Below are 25,752 nucleotides of genomic sequence, written 5' to 3' on the forward strand. Positions count from 1 at the left end.
TATGAAACTAAACAATGCAAAGATTTATAATTAGATATTTTAATAAGACTTGTACCACTCCAGCTCATAAACATACAAAAAATATTTTATTTTCCTCCCAATGTTCTTACTGTTGGATATAAACCTCTATCAGGGGAGGACCTGGGGAGTTTGAGCCAGTGGCAATGAGAAGTGTACAAATCCAATACAATTAACCCGTATGCAACACCCCTCTTCCAGGAGAGGAATTCCAGACTACAAAGGCTCAAAAACGTAAAACAGAGAATGCTAGAAAACACAGGTTAGACAGCATCTGCAGATCAAACAAGGTCAATGTTTCAGGTCTATAAATTGTCATCAGAACAAATCTACATCCTAATATTACAGAAACAATGCAAGTTGACATTAAATGCAACTTTACAGAAATTAAAAAGTTTAAAAAGATCCAAAGTTACAACCAGCAGGAAAAACCAAGTACAAAATAAAGCAATCAGATCACACTTCTTAAATTCCCAGAGACAGGAAAACTCAAAGGACAGTAAACTGGTGAGTATTTATTTGACCTCGTCATCCTAAAGCACCTCACAAACACCAATGTGCCTTTAAAGAACAGCCACTGTTGAAATGTGAGAAACATGGGCAGCCAATTTCTGCTCAGGAAACTCTCATAAATGTTTCTGTTTGACGAGATAATCCCAATTTATGACATGTTCGATGAGGGACAGATATCTGGCAGAATTAATGGGATCAACCATTCTCTTCTGCAAGATAGGGTTGTGAGGCCTTTTTAGGTTCACTTGAGATAGTTGGTCAACCAGATAGGGCTGTGTGGTGAGGCCAGACATGCATAAAAGGAGAAATACATCTGTAGATAAAGTGGTAACATTTTTGAAGTACATCCAAAGTTATAGGTTTACTGGCATCACAGTTTATAATCTTCAGAATAAAATTTCTCAAAACAGGTACATTTATTGGGGAAGATTTTAACAACAACACTTAAGGTTACAAAGCTGGATCTGAAATAAAACATTGCAAAGTGGCATTCAATTCAATTCCCTTGGCCACCCTCCTTACTGCTGCCCTTTTAGAAAAAGAAGAACCAGATGATAGATCAAGTACCAAGTAGTTGCATATGTCGTCAACAGGACAGAAAGAACAACCCAAGAGGGCTGTGACACTGCAGAATAATCTAGTGGTGATTGCCTTACCAGAACAGGAAGCTGCCCGAGGATGCAAATTTATCACCTCCTTGGGTATGGCTCCATTTTCAACAATCACTCTCTTCTCTTTCTTCTCCTTAACAACCTACCACCACACAAATACACTCAGACACCGAGCTAAGGGGGCACACTAGATTCTTAAGTCAGACTGCAATGTACAAGATGCATACACCACGTATTTCCACCTCAAAAACAAAATACCACAGATGTTTTCAATCTATTTAAAATTTAAACAGACCACAGGTAAAAGATGATTTAGGCCATGTGTTTCTTAGTAGCGCAACACCATGTACTCCGAGAGCTCACTAATTAAATTGTTAACAGACAAGCTCTTTCCCAGTTTGCCTGTGCACCGCCCAACCGGAACAATGTTGTCATTTACTCAAGGTTCTGCCTCTGAACAGTCTGACACCAACCATGGCCTCAGTGACCATGAATTACAGAAGATACAACCATCCTGAAGGGCCTTGGATTACGAGTTTAATTTCTCCTACAACCTTGAAAGTAAATACACACACGAGTACCAGGCAATAATTTCCAAAGCAGAATAACCTATTGATGCCCAACAATAAAACTGTGGGACAGTCAACTGATCCCCTCAGACTGTAAATCTGTTAGTGCAAGAACTTAACATTCAATAAATGATCTGGATTAAAATCTAAACCATCTCAAGTTATTCTTGCCTACATTGGAGTTGGAACATGAATACTGTCCTCAAGCCAGGCACCAGAGACTTCCTTAACATTATGCTTACTCAGAGGCACTGGGAAGTCTGTCGTGGTTCTTGAATGGGGAAGAGAATAAGATTTCCAAACCCACAGTCCTACTACACAGGGCAAAGCTACACCTGCTGGAAAGTATAACCTGAAACACAGGCAGCTGTACCCACCTTACTGATGACCTACTGTGGATATCAGTGTCATACAGTCGTGGTCTCGTGGACATTACCTTCAGTTCTCAAACAACAGACCCAAGCCTGTCTGCTGTTCAGAACTGAAACCAACCTTCCTCCTCCCTAGCTCAGAGGCACAGAGGGCAAGTGAACAGACTACTACATGCCGAAGACTAATATTACAACTAACAACTGCACTCATTAAAGATGCACATTGTTTCAACAATACAGGGTTTGTACAAACCCCCACCCTGTAATTTAAGCCCATCATGATCCACACCCCTAAAATGGTGCACACCCCATTCTATCATTTGAGGTAATGTCTGTATACACACATTTAATTTAGCTGACAGCAGCAAAACTTCCTTAAACCTTAATTAGCTGCTTCAAGACAATCTTCTTGCCACTGCAGCCTGTTTTGAAACATTTATTCCCCAACCTTAAAGCCAGTGAGGTTTGTACTATTAGCAATGTCAGATATAATTTACACTGTACCTTACGCTGTACTTGAGTAAATGCAACATGAGGTAGTGAACTAAGGTCATGGAAGTCCCAAATCCCACCCTGAATACTCAAGTTAATCTTACGCAGGACAGCAGTGGAAGTGATATAATAAATAGGCTGTAATGGCCATGACAAAAGAGTGGGAAGAGGGAGGCAACAGGAAATAGGACTCCTGCTAGCTAACATTTAGTACCACTCCCTCACCTCTGGGCTGAGCTTTCATCACAGCTTAGCTGCAGCAACCCCTCTCCCCACATCAAAATGGTTGTTGACTCACTTCAAAAACTAGAGTGGCAGCAACCTCAGCAAAACACATCAGGCAACCACAAAAACACCTTGCTCCAGATCTAGCTGGCAACTGCTGATAGTCCCAAGTAGAAATACCAGGATCCGTGGAGCAAACAAACATGGAACTCCTGAATTCACTGAGTAACAGATAGCATTTGGGCAACAGTGAATCCAGAGGCAGAGCTCCAACTTCCCAAGATACTCCAATCAATCCTAAGCTAAGGAAATATTCTCTCAGGTCGTGTGCCAATTTAGATTTAGCTACATCGTCCAAACTTCACTGATGTCAGTGCACTTTGTAGGCCTTCGCACATTAAGGAAAAGGGAAAGCAAAATCTTTCTTTTTAAATAATTAAACGCTACACAGAATTATTTACTGTGTTTGAGTGTTTTACCTATGTCAATAATATTTAAATTTTAATTATTTACATCATTTTAATGGCTTTAGCATCTCCAAATGTCAGGGATATTTTAAAATCTGTTGAACACCTCCCATGGTGGCAAAACTGAGTCTTGGTCTTTACAGCCAAAGTTGCTAGGGACAGTTTGAGGGGGTTGGGCTTCTTCGTTACACGTTAAGGTCCTATCATTATTTAGAACACACCAATGGTCTATGACACTTGGTTCTACAAAGTAAGGACTTCTGTTCAAATAAGATTATGTACATGGAGTGACATAAGCAGCAATTTCATGAGTACCTGTTAGTATAGAACCTACAGACACACAGGATAAATGGAACAGAATAAAGCCCTATCCATCTTTTCTAGTACTTGTACAGAATTCAAATCTCCTGTCTTTCCTCGTTTTCATCAACTGGATAATCTTTCCTTTACATGCTTGCCCGGTCTCCCTTCCATTCCCTCTAGAGTAGGGTATTCCTTTCAACTATTCCCCATGATTCTACATCTCACTATTCCTTAGTCCCAAGTTCTTCACAGGAAAATAGAAAGCTATTCAAACTATTACCTCACCTTCATGATATTGTCTTACCTTTAAAAGTCCTTGATCACATCATATGGACCCAATGACCTAGCCCTGTAATTTCTTTTTTTTAAAAAAGCCATAGAACCATTGAACATTACAGCACAGAATCAGGCTCTTCAGCCCTTCTTGGCTGTGCCAAACCATTTTTCTGTCTAGTCCCACTGATCTGCACCTGGACCATATCCCTCCATACCCCTCTCATTCCCTTGAATATTTTTCAATAAATTAGATTTGAAAACTAACATGGGGATGAGAAGGTGCACAAGTACTTCCGCTTGATCCTAAATTCATATATTCCTATTTAAGTAATAATTAATGATGGACTGGTATGTGGAACAGAATATAGAAATTTCCCCAGGTCTCCCTGCGGATTCTGCCAGCTAACAATTTCCTTGCTCTAAGGTACGCATGCAAACAGTGAAAGAGGACTGGTTGCCACTCATTCACTGAAATCCTCCCTGCATATCTGACATCAATCACTTAGTTCACATTTGAGAAAGACAAAAATCAGGAGGGAAAACAAGAAAACAGAGTCAAAGCCATCAAGTAGTTTTAGTAAGAGATGAGGATAGTTACAACCTAATTATAGTAACTTCAAACATGATCAATGTCATCAATTACCATTTCTTCCACATGCACACAAACCCACTGGCACCTGAAGAAACCACAAGCTCCTTCAGTTTCCTTAGTTCTGAGGAAAAGGTCACATCCATTTTTCTGGCTTCAAGGACCATTACTATACATGTATTTACTGCTGCACAAGACAACTTCAATTCACATTCAGAAGTTATATTCCCTGTTCAAACCAACAATCTCTAAACAGGTTAAACAATCCAGCAATTCAACCTTATAGGAAATATGATATTTTACAGAAAACCTCTAAGAAAAGCAGAGTTTTTTTTGTCTCCTTTGGAAAAGTTACCGCTGTCCTATTTAGCTGCAGTTTTGTTTTTATTTAGAACTTCCGATTCACCAATCTCTTTTTAGATAGGGAAGCTTCCTGTCCAAAATTCTGTCATCACTTAATACAAAGGAACCACCCACTTAATCTTGTGATTTGTCCCAGTAAACAGGAAAAACTTAACAGATCACTATTTTCATATTTCTGAAACACACAAGAAAATTGAAAACACAAGTTCAATGAAAGAAAATAGTTGTCAATTTCTGTTGCTCTCAGTACATGTATCAATTTCTCCTCCATAATCAATAGGTTCAATTCTATACACACAATTCTAGTTTTCATCATAATCCAGCAAGCGTACAGCAGTGCATCTATGATCAAATATAGCAGATTTCTCAAAACTATTGTATAAATTGAACATAACGCATTCAAAGTTGTAGACTATTTTTGTTCTTTACAAAGGATTAGATGAGGCTAGTATACAATTACTAGTTCCTTTTCCACATATTTGCCTTTTCCACATATTTGCCAGAGTCCAGAATAGAAATTCTTATCCAATTGAGATTTTCATGAAATTCCATTGAATTATCAATTCATACAAGCATTCTGGCAATTCCACCTCAAACCCTTCTTCAGCACTGATACTGCAAAAAACTAAAATTATTTCTGTTTTTGTATACCATATACAGGTTGGACTACACAAGACTATAAGATCATAAGACATAGGAGCAGAATTATGCCTCTCAGCTCATCAAGTCTACTCCACCATTCCATCTTGGCAAATTTATTATCCCTTTCAACTCCCATTCTCTTGCATTCACCCTGTAACCTTGCATACCCTGACTAAACAAGAATCTATCAACCTCCACATTAAATATATCCAATGATTTGGCCTCCACAGCCACCCGTGGGAATGAATTCCACAGATTGACCACCCTTTGGCTGAATAGATTCCTTCTTGTCTCTGCTCTAAATGGATGTCCTTCTATTCTAAGGCTGTGCTCTCTAGTCCCTGATTCACCCACTATAGGAAACATCCTTGCCACATCCACTATATCTTGGCCTTTCAATAGGTCTCAATGATATCCCCCTTCATTCTTCTGAACTCCAGTGAGCACAGGCCCAGAACCATTCACAATCACTAACATCAATGTAAACCAGGAGTCTTCTAGTTCCAGATCTGGACCACATTAGCAACTTCAAACAGAGCTCAAAATCCATTCTGGCCTGAACAGCAAACTACAGGTTACCAGATGAGAGATGGGAAAAAAAGTTCATACAAATTAACATCAAGACATTTTTGTAATGAAACAGCTATATGACTAATTCAGCAAAAAGCAAATTCCCCTCCACACCACCTTTAGATTGGCCTAAATTGCTATTAATTGCATGACTTAGAAGACATAGGATGGTGCTATCAGAAGGAGATCATGCCATGCCCAAACTGTACCATCAGAAATGCACAGGCTTGATGGACATAGACTTTCCCTTGTTTGTTATTTTTGTACATCGGTTTAAAACCAAATTCATAGAATCACAGCATTCCTTATGGATAATCCCACAGTAATATCAATGGAAACATCCCACCACTGCAGAAACCTTGAAAGAAAACTGTATTTTATATAGATATACAAGCATTTACTCTGTACATTTCATTTGTGGTACAAAAGTTAATCCTTGCAATTTTACAATACAAACATGATTTAGAGATACAACCAACCATAACTGGATACCAAGTTAATGAACGGGTATAGAGCAGGGGTTCCCAACTTCTTATGCCATGGACCAATACCATTAAGCAAAGGGGTCCATGGACCCCGGGTTTAGGAACCCTTGGTTTTCAGGGTTGCTTTGATTTTGTGGTTGGAGCTTACTTAAAGAAAGAAGGTTGAGGATTTAAGGGAGAATATTCCAAAGCACTTACATCAACTGAGGCCATTTCTACCAGTGGTAGAAGAGGTGTGCAACAGACTTGGAAGAAGAGAGAAGGCCACAGAAACAGATGGAAAAGCAATTTAAACACATCAAACTGAATTTTAAACTGAAGGTGTCAGGAACCAATGTTGATCAGAAAAATCAGGAATGTTGCAGAAGATGGTCAGTACACAGGCAGAGTTTGCTATAAGCAGATGCTATAAAGCTCATGAATGGAAAAAAAGTTATGTCTCATGGAAATAGATTATCAGCAGTAATACTGAAATGGAACTTGCAAAGAAAGCACTAAGTTTCAAGCTCAGCTCAAGCAGAGCCTCCAAGATGTGAATCTATCCGCAACCAGGAAGGGAGACATGGAACTGGAAGGTCACAGTTTGTGACAAGGGAAACCACAGGCTTCAGCATTTCCAAAGTCCCCTTGCAGGAAATTGCTGTTCATCTGGTACTGAATAATCAAGAACAGGCAGTGGAGTGGAGCTAATTTCATGTCTACATATGATCTTGTTTAGGAGAAACATATGGAACGTCATTAATGAGTGAAAGGATAGACCCTTCAGGCAGCAGTATGGAAACCAGAAAAAGCCAAAACTGAAGATTACTTTGCTATAATCTGGTAGGTAAAAGTGAAATCAACTTGGTCAACAGGTGCAAATCATGATGAGGAGTGAAAATACAGTATGATCACCAAAGTAGATCATGCAATTTGCAACAAAACCCAGGAGGAAACTTAAACAGAAAAGATGCACATGGATAGAGAAAGCAACATATAAAAAAAATCTTAAATCTTAAAAAAAAGATGCTGGACTTCTGAAGTACAGGTATAAAATGCTGGAAATATGCAGCAGGTCAAGCAACATCAATGGACAGATAAACGCAATTAATGTTTCCAGTCAGTAACTTTTTATTAGAGCCACAGAGGAGTCAAGCTGAGACATTTGTTCAGAAGAACAAAGGGTTGAGGATGAATATTCTGAAAGGTCACAAGTAACTATTTTTCAAAGAGAGGTAATCACTCACCATAACAGGTAATATAAAAGTCAGTAAGAAAAGCTGTGAATGTTTAAAATGAATTGGGGCTAAGGCACATGGTGGAACTCAAACAAAATCAAGCTTGGCAATAAGATGAGGGTAAATAGTAAAGAAACACATCAGGGCAGGGATAAAATAAGGCTTCAGCCCCACCACCAGCACCTGTCCCTTTAGCGACTGAGACCACAGGGACTAGTACTCCCTCATTAAACTCCTTTCAGACATGACTTAAACCTATCTTTTTGAGGTGCCATGCTACTGTAAGTTTCCATTGAAGATAAAGTGACAGCAGAAGGGGCAAGTAATTGGACAGAAGGTCATTAAACACGAGCTTAGTCGAGGGGAAATTGGTAGATTTAAGATTGAGACATTATAACAAAAAATAGAAGATGGACAGTGGTTAGCTTGGTGTGCTTTTTTTTATTAAGAAAACAAATGTCTCAGAATGCGGGTAAAATTTTGTCACCATCATTCAGGAAATAGTTAAAATGCTAATAAATATGACTGGCCACACATCAATATATGATGTTCAAATTTTGAGACTTGCCTTCCAAGTTATAATTCAGGTACGAAAGGAAAACTAATGAACTATTTCTGCGCTTAACTGAGGTGAGGAAGTTTGGATTGAAGTTTCAGCCAACAGTATGCCTGATAACACCAAAGTCGCTGTAGATCGATTCCATAATGAACGGATAGAGGAAGTTACTTGCAAAAAAAAGCCAAGGAGAAACATTCTTCAGTCATGTAAACAGTGTGCGCAGCCAGCAATTAGCTACTTAGAGAACAGCTTGGTTTGGATCTGAAGAAGAGCCTTCATGTTTGTGACAAACTAGGCACCTTGGTACTTGGTACCATTTTTTGGGGGCTGGCAGGGTCAGAAAGGAGAGTTAAAATTGGGCTCCAGTTCTGAGAACTAATTAGTTCTAAAGCAACTACATTTTTTTTTACAATATGCATGGGATAATTTGTATTTCACCCCTTGTTTTGAAAGACAGTAATATTCTTTAAATTGTTATAATTTGTTTGTTAGTTTTCCACAAGCCCAGTTTCTCCATCTCATTAAGTGTTTAGTTTGAAATAGAGACATACAGATGAGTAAGTCAAACAAACAGTTCGAGAAATTAGTTGATCTTAGCTGGGGAGAGAACAGGGGTGTGCCAACCGACCTCTGTGGTTTAGGGTGGGGAGCTGTAAAATCAGCCAAAATTCCTCCTCCCAATCATCATCTAGTGACCTCTGAACAAAATGCGCGTTTGACCAAAAAAAATCAGAGATCAGCCACTATTCCTTCTATAGTTAACAGTCTCCAACCAGTTGTTTAGATTCCACCTGGATAATCCAAATTCAGTTTTCAGCAGTAAACACAGACCACTGAATTATTAAACATCAGAATAGTGAAAACATTGCAAACTTTACCAATAAACGAATCTGAACTTCAATACTGGGCTGTACAGCACATAACCCAATACAAAGACAGGTTATTTAGCATCTAGTTTTTTTAAAAAAAGGCTCAATTACATCTGGTTCTTACCAAGGCCACACTCTTCTCTACAAATACTTAAACAATTTCAGTAAATTAGTTAATTTCAGTAAACTAGTAGTGGAAAGTGACCTTTCTTCACTGCCTTCCCCCCACCCCACTGTGCAAAATTTAATGCTGGAACATCCAGTAATCTGCAGCAGGGTCATGCTTGCCAATCCTCCCCAACATCCTAACCTCAAAAAAAACAAATAAATCCAGATACAACACCACTTCAGAAAGCACAGATAGAGTTTACGATGTTCCATCAAGAGCACACAAGGGACAGATGCCCCATTTGAATAGAAGAGCCCAAATAACTAGAGCTTTTTCTTTCGTGGTTCACAAAGCAAGTCATACTGCAGCTTCCAATACGAATTGCAAATCTCCCTCTTTTGTCTTCCTTTTGTCCTTCAGAAACAGACTGTGGAAAGAATCTGGACAGAGGCCCAAACACCACCATAAACTACAAATCTGTAACTAGGCATTCTGCCCTAAAGAAAACAGGCTCCTGATCCCACCCAGCTCCCCAGCATAGGTCAGACACCTCAAAGTGCAACTTAGCCAGCAATAGCTGTCTCAAACTAACACAAAGACAGATCTGAGTACGGGCCCCTATTACACGTGGCCATGCCACAATGAGCAACATTCTACGAACAAAAGGCAGCTCACACTATGCCACAGCTATGCACAGCTCTGCTACTGCTACTCAAAACAAATATGCATTCAACTCAGGATGGTGGCAGCAGTGGTAGAGAAGGTTGTTCATATGGAGAAGTGACTTGTTCCTGACCTGTTAGCAAAATCGTAAACCGCTGGCAGCCTTGGAAGGAGAGACAGTGAACGGGAAAATAAAAATCAAGCTGTGGCCAGTGTCTCTTCAATCAGTTGATGCTATTGAACATGGCACACGCAGAAGACCACTCACTTAAACTGTGTATAATCGCCAAACCAAAAACCCGATGTATCATTTGAATTTTGTGTTACTATTTTTGTACAATGGATGACAACTAGAATTAACATGCAGCAAGCATTTCACTGCAACTTCCAAAACCAGGAATTTTTTTTGACAATTTATTTACTCTGAAACAACAGCTATCATTTAGGTAGATCAAGAAAGGATGAATTGATAAACCTGAATATCACTTTCGAGCTTACTCCTCCACACTGGTACAAAGCTAATCCACATCTGTGAAGGAGGAGGGCTGAAAATACTGCATCAGATTCTCAAGCTTCCACTTTGCAGCCTTATATCCAAATGCCAATGGATGAATTCAAGATCCACCCACCAGGACACCAGAGCTTCAACCCGACCAGGAGGGGTGTTAACATAATGCATCCAGGACAAAATAAAATTACGGGCACTGCCAAATGCTATTAAATCCCAGTAGTTACATTTACAGAATTTTATGGTGAAAGGAGGAAACAGATTTATAAGCTCCATAAAAATTCTCAAATGAAGCGTTCCATAAGCTTTTTTTAAATGATATAGCAGAATTGAACTGCACACTGCTCTTTAAATTTTACTCACTTGTGTCAAATGCTCCATCTGTTTGCGAACTATTCAATTAGCTTAAACATTACAACTAAGATGCAGCTTTGGAGCACCAACTTTAATAAAGTATATTATCCTTTTCTGTGACATGTTACTTTCATTCTTTTTCTCCCATCAGGTCTCCTATTCAAAGTTTCTTCCAGTGAACCTCCAGGTGAGTACAGATTTCAGAAGAACAGACCAAGTAGATGAAAAATCCCACACTACTACTTCCTCTGCCAACTAATCAATCACATTGACATACCCTATACCAAATACCTGGTTTTCATGGAGTTTGACACTAAAGCAAGAATGTGCAGTCTCCACATTTTTAGCTTTAGTGATACACATACTTTTTGACATGTACATTTGAATGTGTCAATATTGTTTCAAAACAAGTGAGGGCTCTAGCCCACCTATTATTTTGCAAATTGCCCTGCTTGATCTCATCAGAGTGGCTGTTGGACCACAGCAGGAGGCTTCAACACCTCTAATCTAACATTTCAATTCAGACCATCAGCAAGGGTGCCCATTCTCAATCACTACCCATGTTGGAAAATACACTCAAGCAGAGTCAGGTTAACAGAGGTCAGGATTTGCCTCTTACATATTACACATGTAAGTAAGCCTGCTGACACACACCGTCTGGGATGACAGAGACAAAGAATGGCCACCCATTGGGGATGCATCTGGAAGCAGTGCAAAGACACTGATGACCCTTCTCAGAAATTTAGGGATAGAAAAAAAACAAGAGGAAAACCTTAAAATTCAATAGCAAAACTTTTATAAGCCAATAATCTTAATAATGAGGAAAAGGTTCAAGTAAAATAAATTTTGCCAGATTAAATCAGACACAAACCATACACACGATTCCCACACTCCGTTACTGGTTATAGGACATCTGCTTGGCATTCTGCTTCAACAGAATACGCTGGGAAAATTCAGCAGTTCAGTTCTGATGAAGGGTCTTCAGCCTGAACTGTTAGGAGTTTCTCTTTCCACAGATGCCGCCCGACCTGCTGAGTTTTTACAGCAATTTATTATTTCAGATTTCCAGCATCTGCAGTTATTTCTGTATTTTCATCTGCTTTATATTCTAAACTCTGGATTACAAGTGTGTGGATTCAGGCCGCCTACTGGATTTCATTTTAAAATTAAGAATGACCAGTGTAGTAGTGAAGGAGTACATCAGGGGTAACATGAGGCCTTCCCACATTCAACCGAACAGTGAAAATCCAACTGAATCACATGAAGCCATCATCTCACCAATTCAAAAAAATGAACTCCACATTAGCCATGTAGCAGCAACTGTAGTCCTTCAACACAAGACTCATGTGCAATTTTTATCATTACTCATGTCAAAGTCACACAACACAGAAAAATGCTTTACATCCTAGCAAATCTATGCCAAACATTATGCGCCCAATTGCACTAATCTCTTTTTATTCCATTTCCATGCCTCTTCCCCAACATTTCTTCCCTTCCTCATCTGTACACTGAGGGTATTTAAACAACAGTTAAACTACCATTGCAGGATATCGAGGAGACACACCTCATGTCCTTGAAATCAAAGGCAGAGTTGCCACAAAACTTAATTTCTAATCCGAGCAATGTCAGGACCAAGTGGCAAAAAGAGGAGGGAGAAGATAAAAGTATCATTCTGCAAATTTAATTATTCCAAAATTTAGATCATGAGTATTTTCTACATTAACTGCACTAAAATGCCAAGTGGGTTATTCCAAGTCGGCCTACTATTCAACTATTTTCCTTTCAAAACACTAAAAACTTCATAACCATCACACAACTGAATCAATCCATCCACAATTTCAGCAGAATGACACCTCAAAATTCAATTGAGATCATTGTAGAAGGACTTCCAAGTTTCTTTCAAACTCTGGAAAAACTGATACTTACTTTCACTTATCAACCCTAGTAATTTTTATCCCTCTTTAACACCTACACAACTGACCACTCCGAGTTTATCATGGGTCAGTTTTGAAAATAGTCAGAAGAGTTAACTTTTTGTTGCCAAGATACAGCATTTAACCATCTAGCTTAGAAACAAGTCTTCTTGTCAGTTGATTTTATGCAAACCTTTAATCCCTCATTTTCGTATCATTAAAGCCTTTGAAACCTCTTAAAAATGTACTTGGACCCAGTAATGTGTTCTTGGATGCCTGATTTCAGTGGACACCAAGGAAAAGAAGAGCTGACAGGCATTGTTAATAAAGCATCAAATCCAAGTTATGATGAAGAATATTCACAAAAAAAAAATCAAGATGCAGAATCAATCTGGGTAGAGCTAAATGACATGGGCAGTAAGCATGAATGGGATTTGTCACTTGGCCAACCAATAACATAGGGGGCAACAAACCAGCAAATTAGAGAACTAATCATGAATAAAGACATAGGAGCAGGAAAAGGCAATTCAGCCAATCAAGTCTGCTCCACTATTCAATTATGCCTATTTATTTTCATACTGAATCCTATTTTCTGCCTTCTGTCCATAACCTTTGATGCTCTCACTAATCTAGAAGCCATCAGCATCTGCGTTAAATATGGCTGCCACAGCCATCTGTGGAAATGAATTTCACAGATTCACCACCTTCTGGCTAAAGGAATTCCTCCTCATCTCTGTTCTAAAGGGGCATCCTTCTATTCTCAAGCAACAACCTACGGTCCTAGACTCCTAGCTGAACAGCCAACAAGCTATCCCAGTTTGTGTACTGTGCAAGGGGTTTAATCAATAATAGTGTTTTCCTTTCCAATAATAGTGTCATCCTTTAAGAAAAATAGAATTTTTTAAGCTAGAAAGTGAAATAATTCAATCTAAAACTAGTGTCTTTAATTTTACACAAACCAACAAATGTACCAATGATTAGGCCATGATACACCGAGGAAGATTCACTAAAAAATGATAGTAGATGAGAAATAGCTGACATTTAAGAACCAAATGCAAGAACAATAGTTCTACATCTGAAAAGGAAAATAGTCCTACAGTGAATAAAAATGTAGTATTTGACCCAAAAAAAGTCAAATAAAGTTGTCAAAGTAGAAAATTAGGAATAGTTTACAATTCAGTGAAAATGGACAAAGATTAAAAACGTTAAAAAGAGAGTACAAGAGTAAACTTGGAAAGAGGTAAAAGTGAACCGTGAAATCTTCTTAAATGGAAAAAAGTAAAGACAACAAATATGAGGAAATCAGATGTTGGAAATTCAAGCAACACACACAAAATGCTGGTGGAATGCAGCAGGCCAGGCAGCATCTATAGGGAGAAGCGCTGTCGACGTTTTGGGCCGAGACCCTTCGTCAAGACAACAAATGTAGCTCCTTAGTTTATATTAAGGGAAAAAGAAATGTAGAGAAATTAAATCCTTTAGTTGGCTTCACTGATGTGGACACAACTTCCCAGAAATGCCAGATAACCAAGAGTCTAATTGAAAAGGAATTAAAGGAAACAATAAAAATTGTTCTGGAGAAATTTCTAGGATGGATAATCCGAATCTTAAAATAATAAAAATTGAAAGCCAAAAGAAATAATGTATGCATTTGTTATTACTTTCCAAATTCTACATGTTAAGGAACGGTTCTTACAGTGGAGAGTAGCAAATGACTTAGACGTCAAGGAAGAGAGGAAACCTATAAACCATAGAATGAGAGGGAGATTATGATGAAGGATGTGCTAGTAAGATACTTAGATGATTAGGATGAGATGTGACGAAGTTTACAGAAATTTATGAATGGAAATGCTCCTTTTGATAAATCTACTTGAGATTTGAGGATGTAATAGTGGTATTATAGAAAAAAAACAGTAGATAAACTGTTTTTGAATTTTCAGAAGATCTCTGAAACACCCCCAACTCAAGAGGTGAGTTTGGGAAAACAAAGGGTATGAGATTGGAGGAATAACATAATAGGTTGATGAGCAGAAAACACAGAATAAATGGATCTTTATTAGGACAGCATATGACAACTTGAGGTAGTGGGTATCAGTAATTGTGCCTCATCAATTCTCAATATATAATGACTGTGGGAACTGATTATAATATTTTTAATCCCATCATTGACACCAGAGTTGTCACTGAGAATCATGAAGAACATAAGAAATAGGAGCAGGAGTCGGCCATCCAGCCCATCGAGCCTGCCCTGCCATTCAATAAGATCATGGCTGATCTGTCCATAAACTCAGATCCATCTTCCTGCCTTTTCCCCATAACCCTTAATTCTCCTACTATCTAAAAACCTATCTAACAGTTTCTTAAATATTCATTGGGCAGAGAATTCCACAGATTCACCACTCTCTGGGAAGAACAGTTTCTCTTCATCTCCATCCTAAATCTTCTCCCCTGAAGCTTGAGGCAATGTCCCCTAGTTCTAGTCTCACCTACCAATGGAAACAATTTTCCTACTTCTATCTTATCTATCCCTTTCAAAATTTTGAAGGTGGTAATGCAAAGAAATTTCAAGGCAATTTAGACAGTAAGTGGACAAATACACAACACAGCATAGTGTAGATGTACATGAAGTTATTCATTTCAGAGGTTAAAACAAAAGTAGCCCATTAGTTAAGTGGTAATAGAACAAGATGTAGACCAGTGCCTGAAACAAAACACTGGCCTTCATTGCAAGAGTGTTTGAATATAAGCACAAGGATATCTTACTCAATTACAAAGAGTCTTGGTGAGACTGTATCTTGAGCATTGAACAATATTGATCTCTCCAACAAAAACTTATACTTGTTACAGACAAAATGATTCATGACCTAGCAGCACTGTCATAGACAGAGATCCACAAAATTCTGACAGGGCTTGAAAGACTACATGCAGGGATAACGTTTTCTTGGTTGGAGTGTCCAGAGCTAGTCATTATGTTCTCAGGTTATAGTGTTAAGACATTTATGACAAAAATGGTGATATTTACTCTTACAAAGTGTAGTGAACAGGAAGAATCATCTACCACAGAAGGAAGCAGAGACCAAGCCAATAAACTGACAATATAGTTAGCCCTCCTCATCCATGAAGGATTGGTTCCGGGACCCCTCGCGGATACCAAAATTCGCAGATGCTCAAGTCCCTTATTCAACCTGTCTCAATGCAGTGGATCTTCGGACCCAGCGGAACCCCAGACCTTATCTAACTTGTCTCAGTGCAGTGGACATTAGGACCCAGCAGCAGAACTCTGAATCCACAGTGTTTCTGTTCACAAAAATAATCACGATTGCGATCGAAAATAAAGTGGAAATAATAAAGCAATCGGAAAGAGGTGAAACGCCATCGGTCATTGGAAAAGTGTTAGGCTTCAGTCGGTCAACGATCGGAACAATTTTAATGGATGAAGTGAGAAAGGCTGTGTCCCGATGAAATTGAAAGCTACAATTATTACTAAGCAACGCAGTGGTTTAATTATTGAGTTTTGGGTTTTTGATCCTCATATCAACCTGGCACAGTGGAGAGCGCACTCGATAGCGGTCTATCACTACATCGAACTTGGGAAGAAGTTCCCGAGCCCGGTGCTGAAACATATGTTCTTAAGTGTTTTATATGCATAGAAAGGTAAAATATATACTATATACTAAGACAAACGTTTGACTAACTGAACTGGATGTACCTATTCCGACTTACTGAGTAAGAGAACTTCCGATTTTTTTCGATCCCGATCCACGATAACCCACGCACATCCTCCCGTATACTTTAAATCACCTCTAGATTACTTATAATACCTAATACAACGTAAATGCTGTGTAAAATGGTTGTTATACTGCATTGTTTAGGGAATAATGACAAGAAAAAAAAGTCTGTACATGCTCGAACAACAAGTGCTGGAAGAGCACTTCTGGGTTTTCGCGATTCGCAGTTGGTTGAATTCGCAGATGCGGAATTCGATGATAAGGAGGGCCAACTGTATATAGAAACCTACATGTTAAAAAAAATGAATCTAAGGGTAAAGGAGTAAAGCAGGAAAATAGTTTGAGGATAGAGGATCTGCTATCATCATAATTGACAGGGCAGGCTCACACAGACAAACAGCCTACTCCAATTGTCTTATTGTGGATCTCACATGCATTAGCCAGCAAAGACCATATGAAGTAGAATACCTGGTTCAATACCCAACTCAAGTCTAAAGATACCCACTTTCCCTAAAATATCGAGGCTGATTTCAGCAAACAGACTGACGATCAAATATGAGATTTGACCGGTTTTTCAGGTAAGTACAACCCTAGTAGAGATGTAGACTATGAACACACCTGCAGGAATTTCTCTTCACCCTCCAAGGTTAAACATTTTAACAACACTTTTTCTTTCCAATTATAATGCACTCACATTTTCATTGGTTAATGCTTTCATTTTTTTTAAATGATGTACATTTGTAAAATTAACCTGGATAGTTAACAAATATCCAACCATGACTGCACACTAACTTTAGAATCCTGAGCTCAGGAACTTAAACATCCTCTATATTTACTCCCAGTTTCTCCTATGACTCAAGGATCTAATGAAGTGCTTTCCCCACCCCTCATCATACAGATTCAGTAAATTCTGTATATTTTCCCTAATCTCCTCATATTTACATATCTTTTAAACTGACTTCTTCTGAAGCTCACCCAGCACTGAGCACGTCACATTGGACTGAGTCATAACGTCCTGCGTTTGTACATCATGGTCTGACACATTAAAACATTCTAGTGTACTTCACCATCTGTGAAGTGCTGAATAGAAACCCCACATATAATTTCCATATTGGGGCTAAACTTGCTGAACCCAGCCTGGGTGATAATTAAATAACAAAAATGACTCTCAGTAAAAAAATAGAACACAAATGGAAAGGAACTTCTGTGGTCTTTACAGGAACCTACACAAGGTGTTGAATCAAATCAGCTAGACTACCTTCCATGGGCTGGCAATAATACCTGCTAAGGCACACAATAAGGGAGAAACATAGAAACATAAGGCAGCCCATAGGGCTGCAGTCCTTTGTGGAATAGAGCAATGACCAGACATAACTTCTGAGATACAAGGACCCAGATTCAAACACTTCTGCTTGAATTGATTCCTATTGCTTGTTCTAACAAATACCTCAACTAATTTTATATTCTAATCAAAATTCCCTCGGGCATTTTGCAAGGTATTTTTTAAATTAAAAAATACTAAATACCGGAGCACACTGAAAACTTAAAGCATCTTTGAAGAATATTTTGGTGATACGTGTTCTCCCCACTATCCGAAAGTAGAGTGTTCCTCTGAAACCTTTCGTAAGCCAAAATGGCGTAAAGCGAAGAAGCAATTACCATTAACTTATTTATATGGGGAAAATTTTTGAGCATTCCCAGACCCAAAAAATAACCTACCAAATAATACCAAATAACACATAAAACCTAAAATAACACTAACATACTGTATAAGCAGGAATACACAACCTACATGAAGTAGAAATAACGTATTACAGTGTAATTTCACTTAGCAGAATCAGGAAGACAGCCAGCACACTGGAAGTTTCACACATTTTTCTATCATACAGTTCTTTGTAAGCACTCAAAACGTCCTGCAAACCTGCCCTAAACCTACGTGCCCTTTTAAAATTAAAGTCATACGTTTCTGCAATCATTGCAGCGCTGTCAATCGTAGCGAAAATCTCACGCAGTTCAAAGCCATGGCGGCTTGATGCTGAGAGCAAAACAAACGCTGAACGCTACTTTCTCTTTTCGTAAAAGCGAAAATCCTCTTCAGATTTCTTCTGGTTAGCGAAAACAGGTACTAATGTAGGTCTTTTGTAAAAGCGAAGTGGCGTAAAGCGAACTAGGCCATCATTTTCACTTGTTTATGAAGAATTTTTTACTTAACTGCATCCAAAACAATGTAAAGCTCACTTGGCAGTTACCCATCACATTTGAATGCCAGTCCAGCTAAAACCTACTGCAATTCTAAATAACATCAACTTATTTCAAGTCATCAGCATTGAACAAAATTCTTCCTCAAATTGAAGCTCATGCCTCAGAAATTCAACCTTTCCATTCTAACAACCAATGGTTTGGGTGGTCTAAGTTACACTATGTTCTACACCAAGTTGCACCCACAATTACAGCAACAGTCGTGCAGAAAGCTCAAAGATGAACAAAGTCCTTAAATGGTACATTGCAGCGTTGACTGTGGAACTTCACAGGAGGAGCAGAAAGCCACTTTATCCTGATTTGGCCAACTTCAGCAGGGGCATGAATGAAGACCTTACAAGCTGATGATGACAACAAGAGTCCTGTTGTTCACCTCAACCTCTTGCAAAATGAATGCATCTAGGCAACTGCCAAGTTCAGCTATAGTTGTTCCAACTTTGCAAGAGCTACAGAGAATTGCCATCTCATCAGATTTTAACAATATATCCAGTAATGTATCTAGACCCAAGCTCAGACAGCAGGGCTTAACATGTGCTAATTAAACAATTATAACCCAACCTCAACTACTAGTTGTCCATAGCAGTTATTCAGGAAAGTGACATTGCATACATCACAAATAGCTATCTCTTTCTAAAGCACGGACAAGTGCATACAACTGTAATGACATGACAAAGCAGCAATAAACTACAGCTAACCACATACTCTGATTCTTATTAAGTAAAGCACATCATCCTGTAAAGTACTGCTACTAGAAGTCCTCAAATTCAAATCCCAATCAGGCAATTTCTGCAACAATTGGAATAACTGATTTAATAATCCTAGGCAGGAAACAGAAACAAAACCAGGACGAGTTCTTATGCCTAACCATTACCAAACAAACCCTGCTGGACAACATTCTTAAAGTTATGAGTCTGTGTTACTACCCCTCAGCCAAACATCCACCGACAAACTCAAGAGTTAGCATTTTGTTAAGATGTTGACCACTGTTGATTAGGACACTTTTAGCTAAAACTGAACTTGGATCCAAGTGAAGGCTTGAGAATGTGTATAACCCACTGAAAATTCACACAAAGGCATTCGTTGGTTCTACTTGTGACATCTATTAACACAACCTAATTTTAACAGCAAGGATGGAGACATAATGAGCTCTAAATGCACAAACCCAGCAATCACAGATCACAACTGTTTTCATAACAAACATAGATTTTGAACTATTCAACTGCAGAAGTTGATATTCTACAGTGCAATTTACCCAAATGGACATAGAAAAACATGTTTCTACATTCTTTAAGTATACCTACCTAGGCATTTCTGGAACTACAATGCTTCTCATATTAATTACAATTTTGCTATAATCTATTAACACTCATTAGAAGGCAGCATTTTTTCTATGTCATTCACTCATCATTTCCACACCAAAGTCAGGTTTGCCACTGACTTTCATTAGAAATAGATTCTAAGAATCCCATGGACAAGGATGTCATCTGATTTTCCTACTGCAAAATAAAAATCACACACTAAAGAACTGATTAACTAAACATCCTGAAGTTCATGGAATGCCACCAGCTACAGGTACCAGATCAGTGTGTTACTATCTTAGTCAAGCTTATTACTGCTCTCAGCAAAAGGTCAAATTCCGGCAGGAATCATGAGATCAGGATCTGATTTAAGTTCCAAAAATACAATGGACAACCAACATATTAGCTACCACCTCAATCCAGAGTAATTATCAGATGCATCGCAGATCACAACTAAACCCAGTAAGACTTTGTGCATCACAGCATAAACACTGATTATATTAGAAACTTAAGCATCAGGAAAACTCTTAACTGAGCATCTTCAAATTGTAACCATGTTTGTTTTACCTGCAAATTCAACTTTGAATGGAGGCAATTTACAGAATATTAAATAGCCTCACTTTTTGTCCACTTATAACAGAGCAGTCCCAGCCTATATGGGTTTTCTACATTTCCTGTACCCATCAGCTATGTACACATCAGAGGAGACTGATGAGGATCAGAAGGTTCAGCCATTGTCTAAAAATGCATTCTAAACAAATATTGCCATAAATGACCTGGATGAGGAAGTGGAGGGATGGGTTCAGTAAGTTTGTTGATGACACAAAGGTTGCAGGTGCTGTGGATAATGTGGAGGGCTGTCAGAGGTTACAACAAGACATTGATAGGATGCAAAACTGGGCTGAGAAGTAGCAGATGGACTTCAAGCCAGGTAGGTGTGAGGGGGCTCATTTTGGTAGGTCAAATATGATGGCAGAATATAGTATTAATGGTAAGACTCTTGGCAGTGTGGAGGATCAGAGGGATCTTGGGGTCCAAGTCCATAGGACACTCAAAGCTGCTACGCTGGTTGACTGTGAGGTTAAGAAGGCATATGCTGCATTGGCCTTCATCAATCGTGGGATTGAGTTTAGAAGCCGAGAGGTAATGCTGCAGCTATATGGAACCCTGGTCAAACTCCACTTGGAGTACTGTACTCACTTCTGGTTGCCTCACTACAGGAAGGATGTGGAAACCATAGGAAGGGTGCAGAGGAGATTTATAAGGAGGTTTCCTGGATTTCAAAGCACGACTTAGAGAATAGGTTGAGTGAATTTGGCTTTTTTACTTTGGAGCAATGGAGGATGAGAGGTGACCTGATAGAGGTGTATAAGATGATGACAGTCACTGATCGTGTGGATAGTCAGAGGCTTTTTCCCCAGGGCTGAAATGGCTAACACGAGAGGGCACAGTTTTAAAGTGCTTGGAAGTAGGTACAGAGATGTCAGGGGTAAGTTGTTTATGCAGAGAGTGGTGAGGGCGTGGAACAGGCTGCCAGTGACGGTGGTGGAGGTGGATACGATCGGGTCTTTTAAGAGATTCCTGGATAGGTACATGGAGCTTAGAAAAACAGAGGGCTATGGGTAACCCTAGGTAATTTCTAAAGTAAGGACACATTCGACTCAGTTTTGTGGGCCAAAGGGCCTGTATTGTGCTGGAGGTTTTCTACGTTTCTAAGAAGTATCCAAACCCACCCATCTTATTTAAGATCCGCAAAGTCACCAAAAGGAGTTCAGCTGACATCAAGCAGTTGTGAACCAAGAGGCAGCACTTAGCGAGCTGTCAAGAATCAGACAAGATTCTTTTGAGCCTAGTGTCTTTTCAAAATTGAGACTCTGACTGTAATTGTCAACATTTGCTCAAATCAGACACCTCAGATGCTCTTATGTTAGATAAAGTTGTTTCCATGATATCTTTTATAAATTAATTACAAATTATGGAACCAGTTTAACTTATGTTAAAATGTTGAGATCTACCGAGTTAACTTCAATGAAAGTTCTAAATATACTGTCCTACAGTCATCTTCCATGCAAGTTCTTAGTAGTAAACCATGAGAAATGTTTTTTTTTACTCATAAAGAGTTTGAAGAGTTTTATAAAAGAGTTTTATATTTTCATTTATATTTATCATTATTATTGTTATGAGCAGAGAGACAACATCTGCCGGAAGTAAATTCCTTGTATGTGTCCAGGTACTTGGCAATTAAAGTCTGATTTTGATTCTGAACAGGTTACGACAGAAAAGTGTACAATTTGCAATGTCACTTATGTATTTTTCTTAACACAGTTGACGATTATACAGCATGCACCCTTCAACATCTTGTCCTGTAAGTTTGGTAAACTATTGTTATTCACCTAGTCACTTTAGCCTGGCTTCAACCACTCAGTTCCACCTGCAGTGCAGCTACTCAAACAGGTTGTTGTCACCTGGCCAACACATGAAACCCAATGCCAGGGTTATAAATTTTCTAGTCTCTAGCACAGTCTTGCTGGAAAGGTACAGCTCTTGCAAAAGCATTCTAACCTCACATCCAATTAGAAAGTAAATGACAGAAAACCAGTGACATACCAACAGACATGATTGCAGTGCCAGAGCAAAAGTTGTACTAAAGAGCACCATGAAACATCTGTTAGCAAGTATCCCCACACAGTTAGAGCTTTACATGGGTTCTTTTGTATTTTAAAACTAAATTTTAACAGTCAAAATCCTCTTTTTTAAATAAAAGCACAAATACAAACACATTCTTGAAGAACCATACCAACATACCATTTTCCACAATATTCCTACAAAGAGGCTGCTTGTTCTTCTGGCAAACATTTTATACTTGAGGGTTTATAATATCATTCGCCATCATCAGCATTATTAATCATGACACCCCCAGTGCCCAAGTGTTAATTCAAAGCATGTGTCAACAACTAATCAAACTCATCATGACAACTGCCACTCACCACGAGAAAAATCCCCCAACACAAGTCTTACTCAGTACATAAAATTCTTAATGAGATCTTAGCAGTTAACTAAGATTATTTTTCCACCAAATCTATTTTTAAATAATTAATTTTCTGCAAAAAAAAACTTACATTTGGTCTTAAACACATTTCTAACAGTGTTCTTAAATCATGCACAACAATGTACAATTCTGAAGGCTCAGATTCAAAGCAGATTGATCTTGGACTCTCACTGCATTAAATGTCCCCCAGACACCTGCTGAAGATCATTATATGTACCAGTATGCTGAAAGTTCAGTGACCAAAGGCAAATGGTTCTGTTTATATGAAGACCACCTTTCACTTTTCACACAAAATTACAAATTCAAGATTTCTAATGTCCTTAAAACAAAAATTATTTACTTTAATAGAAATCTACAATGAACCATGTAAACAGACATGATGCCACTTCTTTAAGACAATGATCTACTTGCACTTGTTTCCTGTTTTAAAGCAAGGCTGGCAGCAAATCCATCCAAACTGATTCTCTTGCAAGTTAACCCAGATTATAAAGACCAGAAAAATACAATTCTTTTCATTCTTTCTAACAAACAGCTTTTTAAAAAAATCACAGAAACTGTAATTCATACAGATTTATTTTGACAAAGTTTCTCCTCTCAGAAAGTTGAGAATCTATGCACAAGCATCACACACTACTCCATAAAGGAACACAGAAGTTGACAACCAAGATTGTGTACCAAAAAAATTATCCAGAAGAACTTTTAATTAACTCACATAATCATGAAAGGCTTTTGCTTCACTCGAATGTTCACAAGTGTCTCGCCTTTCAGGAGCTGCACAGTAAAGGTCCCAAAATACACTAATAGAAAAAAAGAAAAAGATAGTTAACAATTTCACTCATTCTAAAACACTGCACTCAAATAAATAACAATAAAAGAGCAGACAGGTATCAAATCTCCAAGATTAGTTACAATTCAAGAGCTTAATGAATTCACAGAATTAAAAAGCAACAAATTCATATTCAACTCAATTTCTACTTTTCTTACAAAATATAAAGACCAAAAAAAAAGTCTGTTACTTATGCTGAGTAACAATCAATAAATTAGTGCTCAGGCACTTTACTGCAAATACCAACAGTGAGGAAACAGCTATAATTCCAAACCATTTTCTTTGTCTATTTCAAAGTTTCTATCAGTTCCATTCACGTCTGTGTAATGCACGTTCACAATTCCCCTGGTTCCATTCACGTCTGTGTAAAGCGCATTCACAATTCCCCTGGTTCCATTCATGTCTGTGTAATGCGCGTTCACAATTCCCCTGGTTCCATTCACATCTGTGTAATGCGCGTTCACAATTCCCAACCTGGTTCCAACCTGGGCCTGTACTCACAGGTGCTGCTTTACTAAAACATTTACCTGACTGAACCTATAAATTTGCAAACTAGTCTATCATTATTTCATATCATTAGTGTTCTACTAACATCTCTCCAGCTTCTACTACATCCACTTCAGTCCTCAAAATGAAATCCTGCCTTATTTTCAACAGGACCACTTACACCATTCTTAAGTTAAACATCATGATGAGCCTAATATGTCTACCCCATCACTCATCTCACATTCAACTCCAACTTCTCACAAACGCCACAATTCCCATCAAGGTATGTTGTTGCAAAGACCAGCAGCCTATCAAGAGTTATAAATCGTGGCTTCCTCCCCCAGGATTCTCAAGCCCTTTCCAAACTCTCAGATAAATAGAGATGTATTTGTTGCTTTTAGTTTAATCCACAAAATCTCTGCCTCCAACTTGAAAAACTATCTTTTGCATCAAAGTTGGGAAACCACTCCAAGTATCAGCTACAGTTCTTGAAGTTTAGCCAGAACACGGTTTTTGCGACTTCATAATCATGTCTGTAGTGCAAAGATAAACTTTCTATTCCAGTTGAGTATCTCATTGACAATAACTATATCACCCCTCATTCACCATTACAAATTGCACTCTTAAGATTCCAAACTCTCTCAAGGCACTTCACACTGTGGCATACAAGGAAATTTTACAACAGGTGACCAAATAACTGCATTAAAAAGACAAACATACAAACACAACACACCCTTCAAATAGTCAACAGCAGCAATCAGTACCTCTAGTAAGTTCTTAACCTCCCTAGCCTGAGGGTCACCAAGGATATTGGTAGCACCCAAGCAGAGATCAGCAGTGACCCTGACTGAACCCGAATGTTTTTGTGATCAGTAAGAATCAAACTTCATAACAGCTCTCACAACTACATTAAACACTGTTCTTTTGGACAACTTACTGCCAAGCCTTGCGCTTCTACCATTTTCACTCAACTGCTCACCAAAACAACATCACAAGCATAGCAGGGGCAGTGTTTCAGAATGAACACGTATGCCCTGCAACACTGTCCCATTTGCATTAGTAGGTAGCTGGCAATGACCGAATTAAAACCAAAAAACAAGCTTCTTTACCAAAACCATTAGGATACAAATAAAATGCATTACTATTCTTGGTTACATATAAGACAGCTTTTCAGACAAAATGAAGTCAAAAGAATTTTTAAGACTTCTATCCAGAAACCATTAGTTCAAAGCATTCGGTGTCTGCTCACACAACTGCAGAATCACAAGTCAATAAAGCTTTTCAAGCCAGAAATTAACTAATCAATAGCAAAGTTAGAAAATACGCTTCCTCACTGCCACTGAAGATGAACGAGAAAGTATGCAGCCACCAAATCGTAAACTTTGTCCCATTGGTGATCTTGGATTTATTAACTTAAATG

General features: G+C 38.5%; 1 protein-coding gene across 4 annotated transcripts in view; it reads right to left on the reverse strand.

Moving 5' to 3' along the window:
• Positions 1-25,752, reverse strand: part of LOC132402069 (single-stranded DNA-binding protein 3) — a 165,277-nt gene that overhangs the window by 135,837 nt on the left and 3,688 nt on the right. For all 4 annotated transcript variants that reach the window (XM_059984613.1, XM_059984610.1, XM_059984611.1 and 1 more), the window contains exon 4: positions 23,733-23,817. In XM_059984613.1, coding sequence (XP_059840596.1) covers positions 23,733-23,817 — 85 coding nt within the window. The remainder of the gene's footprint in view (positions 1-23,732; positions 23,818-25,752) is intronic.

The sequence above is a fragment of the Hypanus sabinus genome, chromosome 11 (genome assembly GCF_030144855.1).
Source record: "Hypanus sabinus isolate sHypSab1 chromosome 11, sHypSab1.hap1, whole genome shotgun sequence".
Classification (NCBI taxonomy): Eukaryota; Metazoa; Chordata; class Chondrichthyes; order Myliobatiformes; family Dasyatidae; genus Hypanus; species Hypanus sabinus.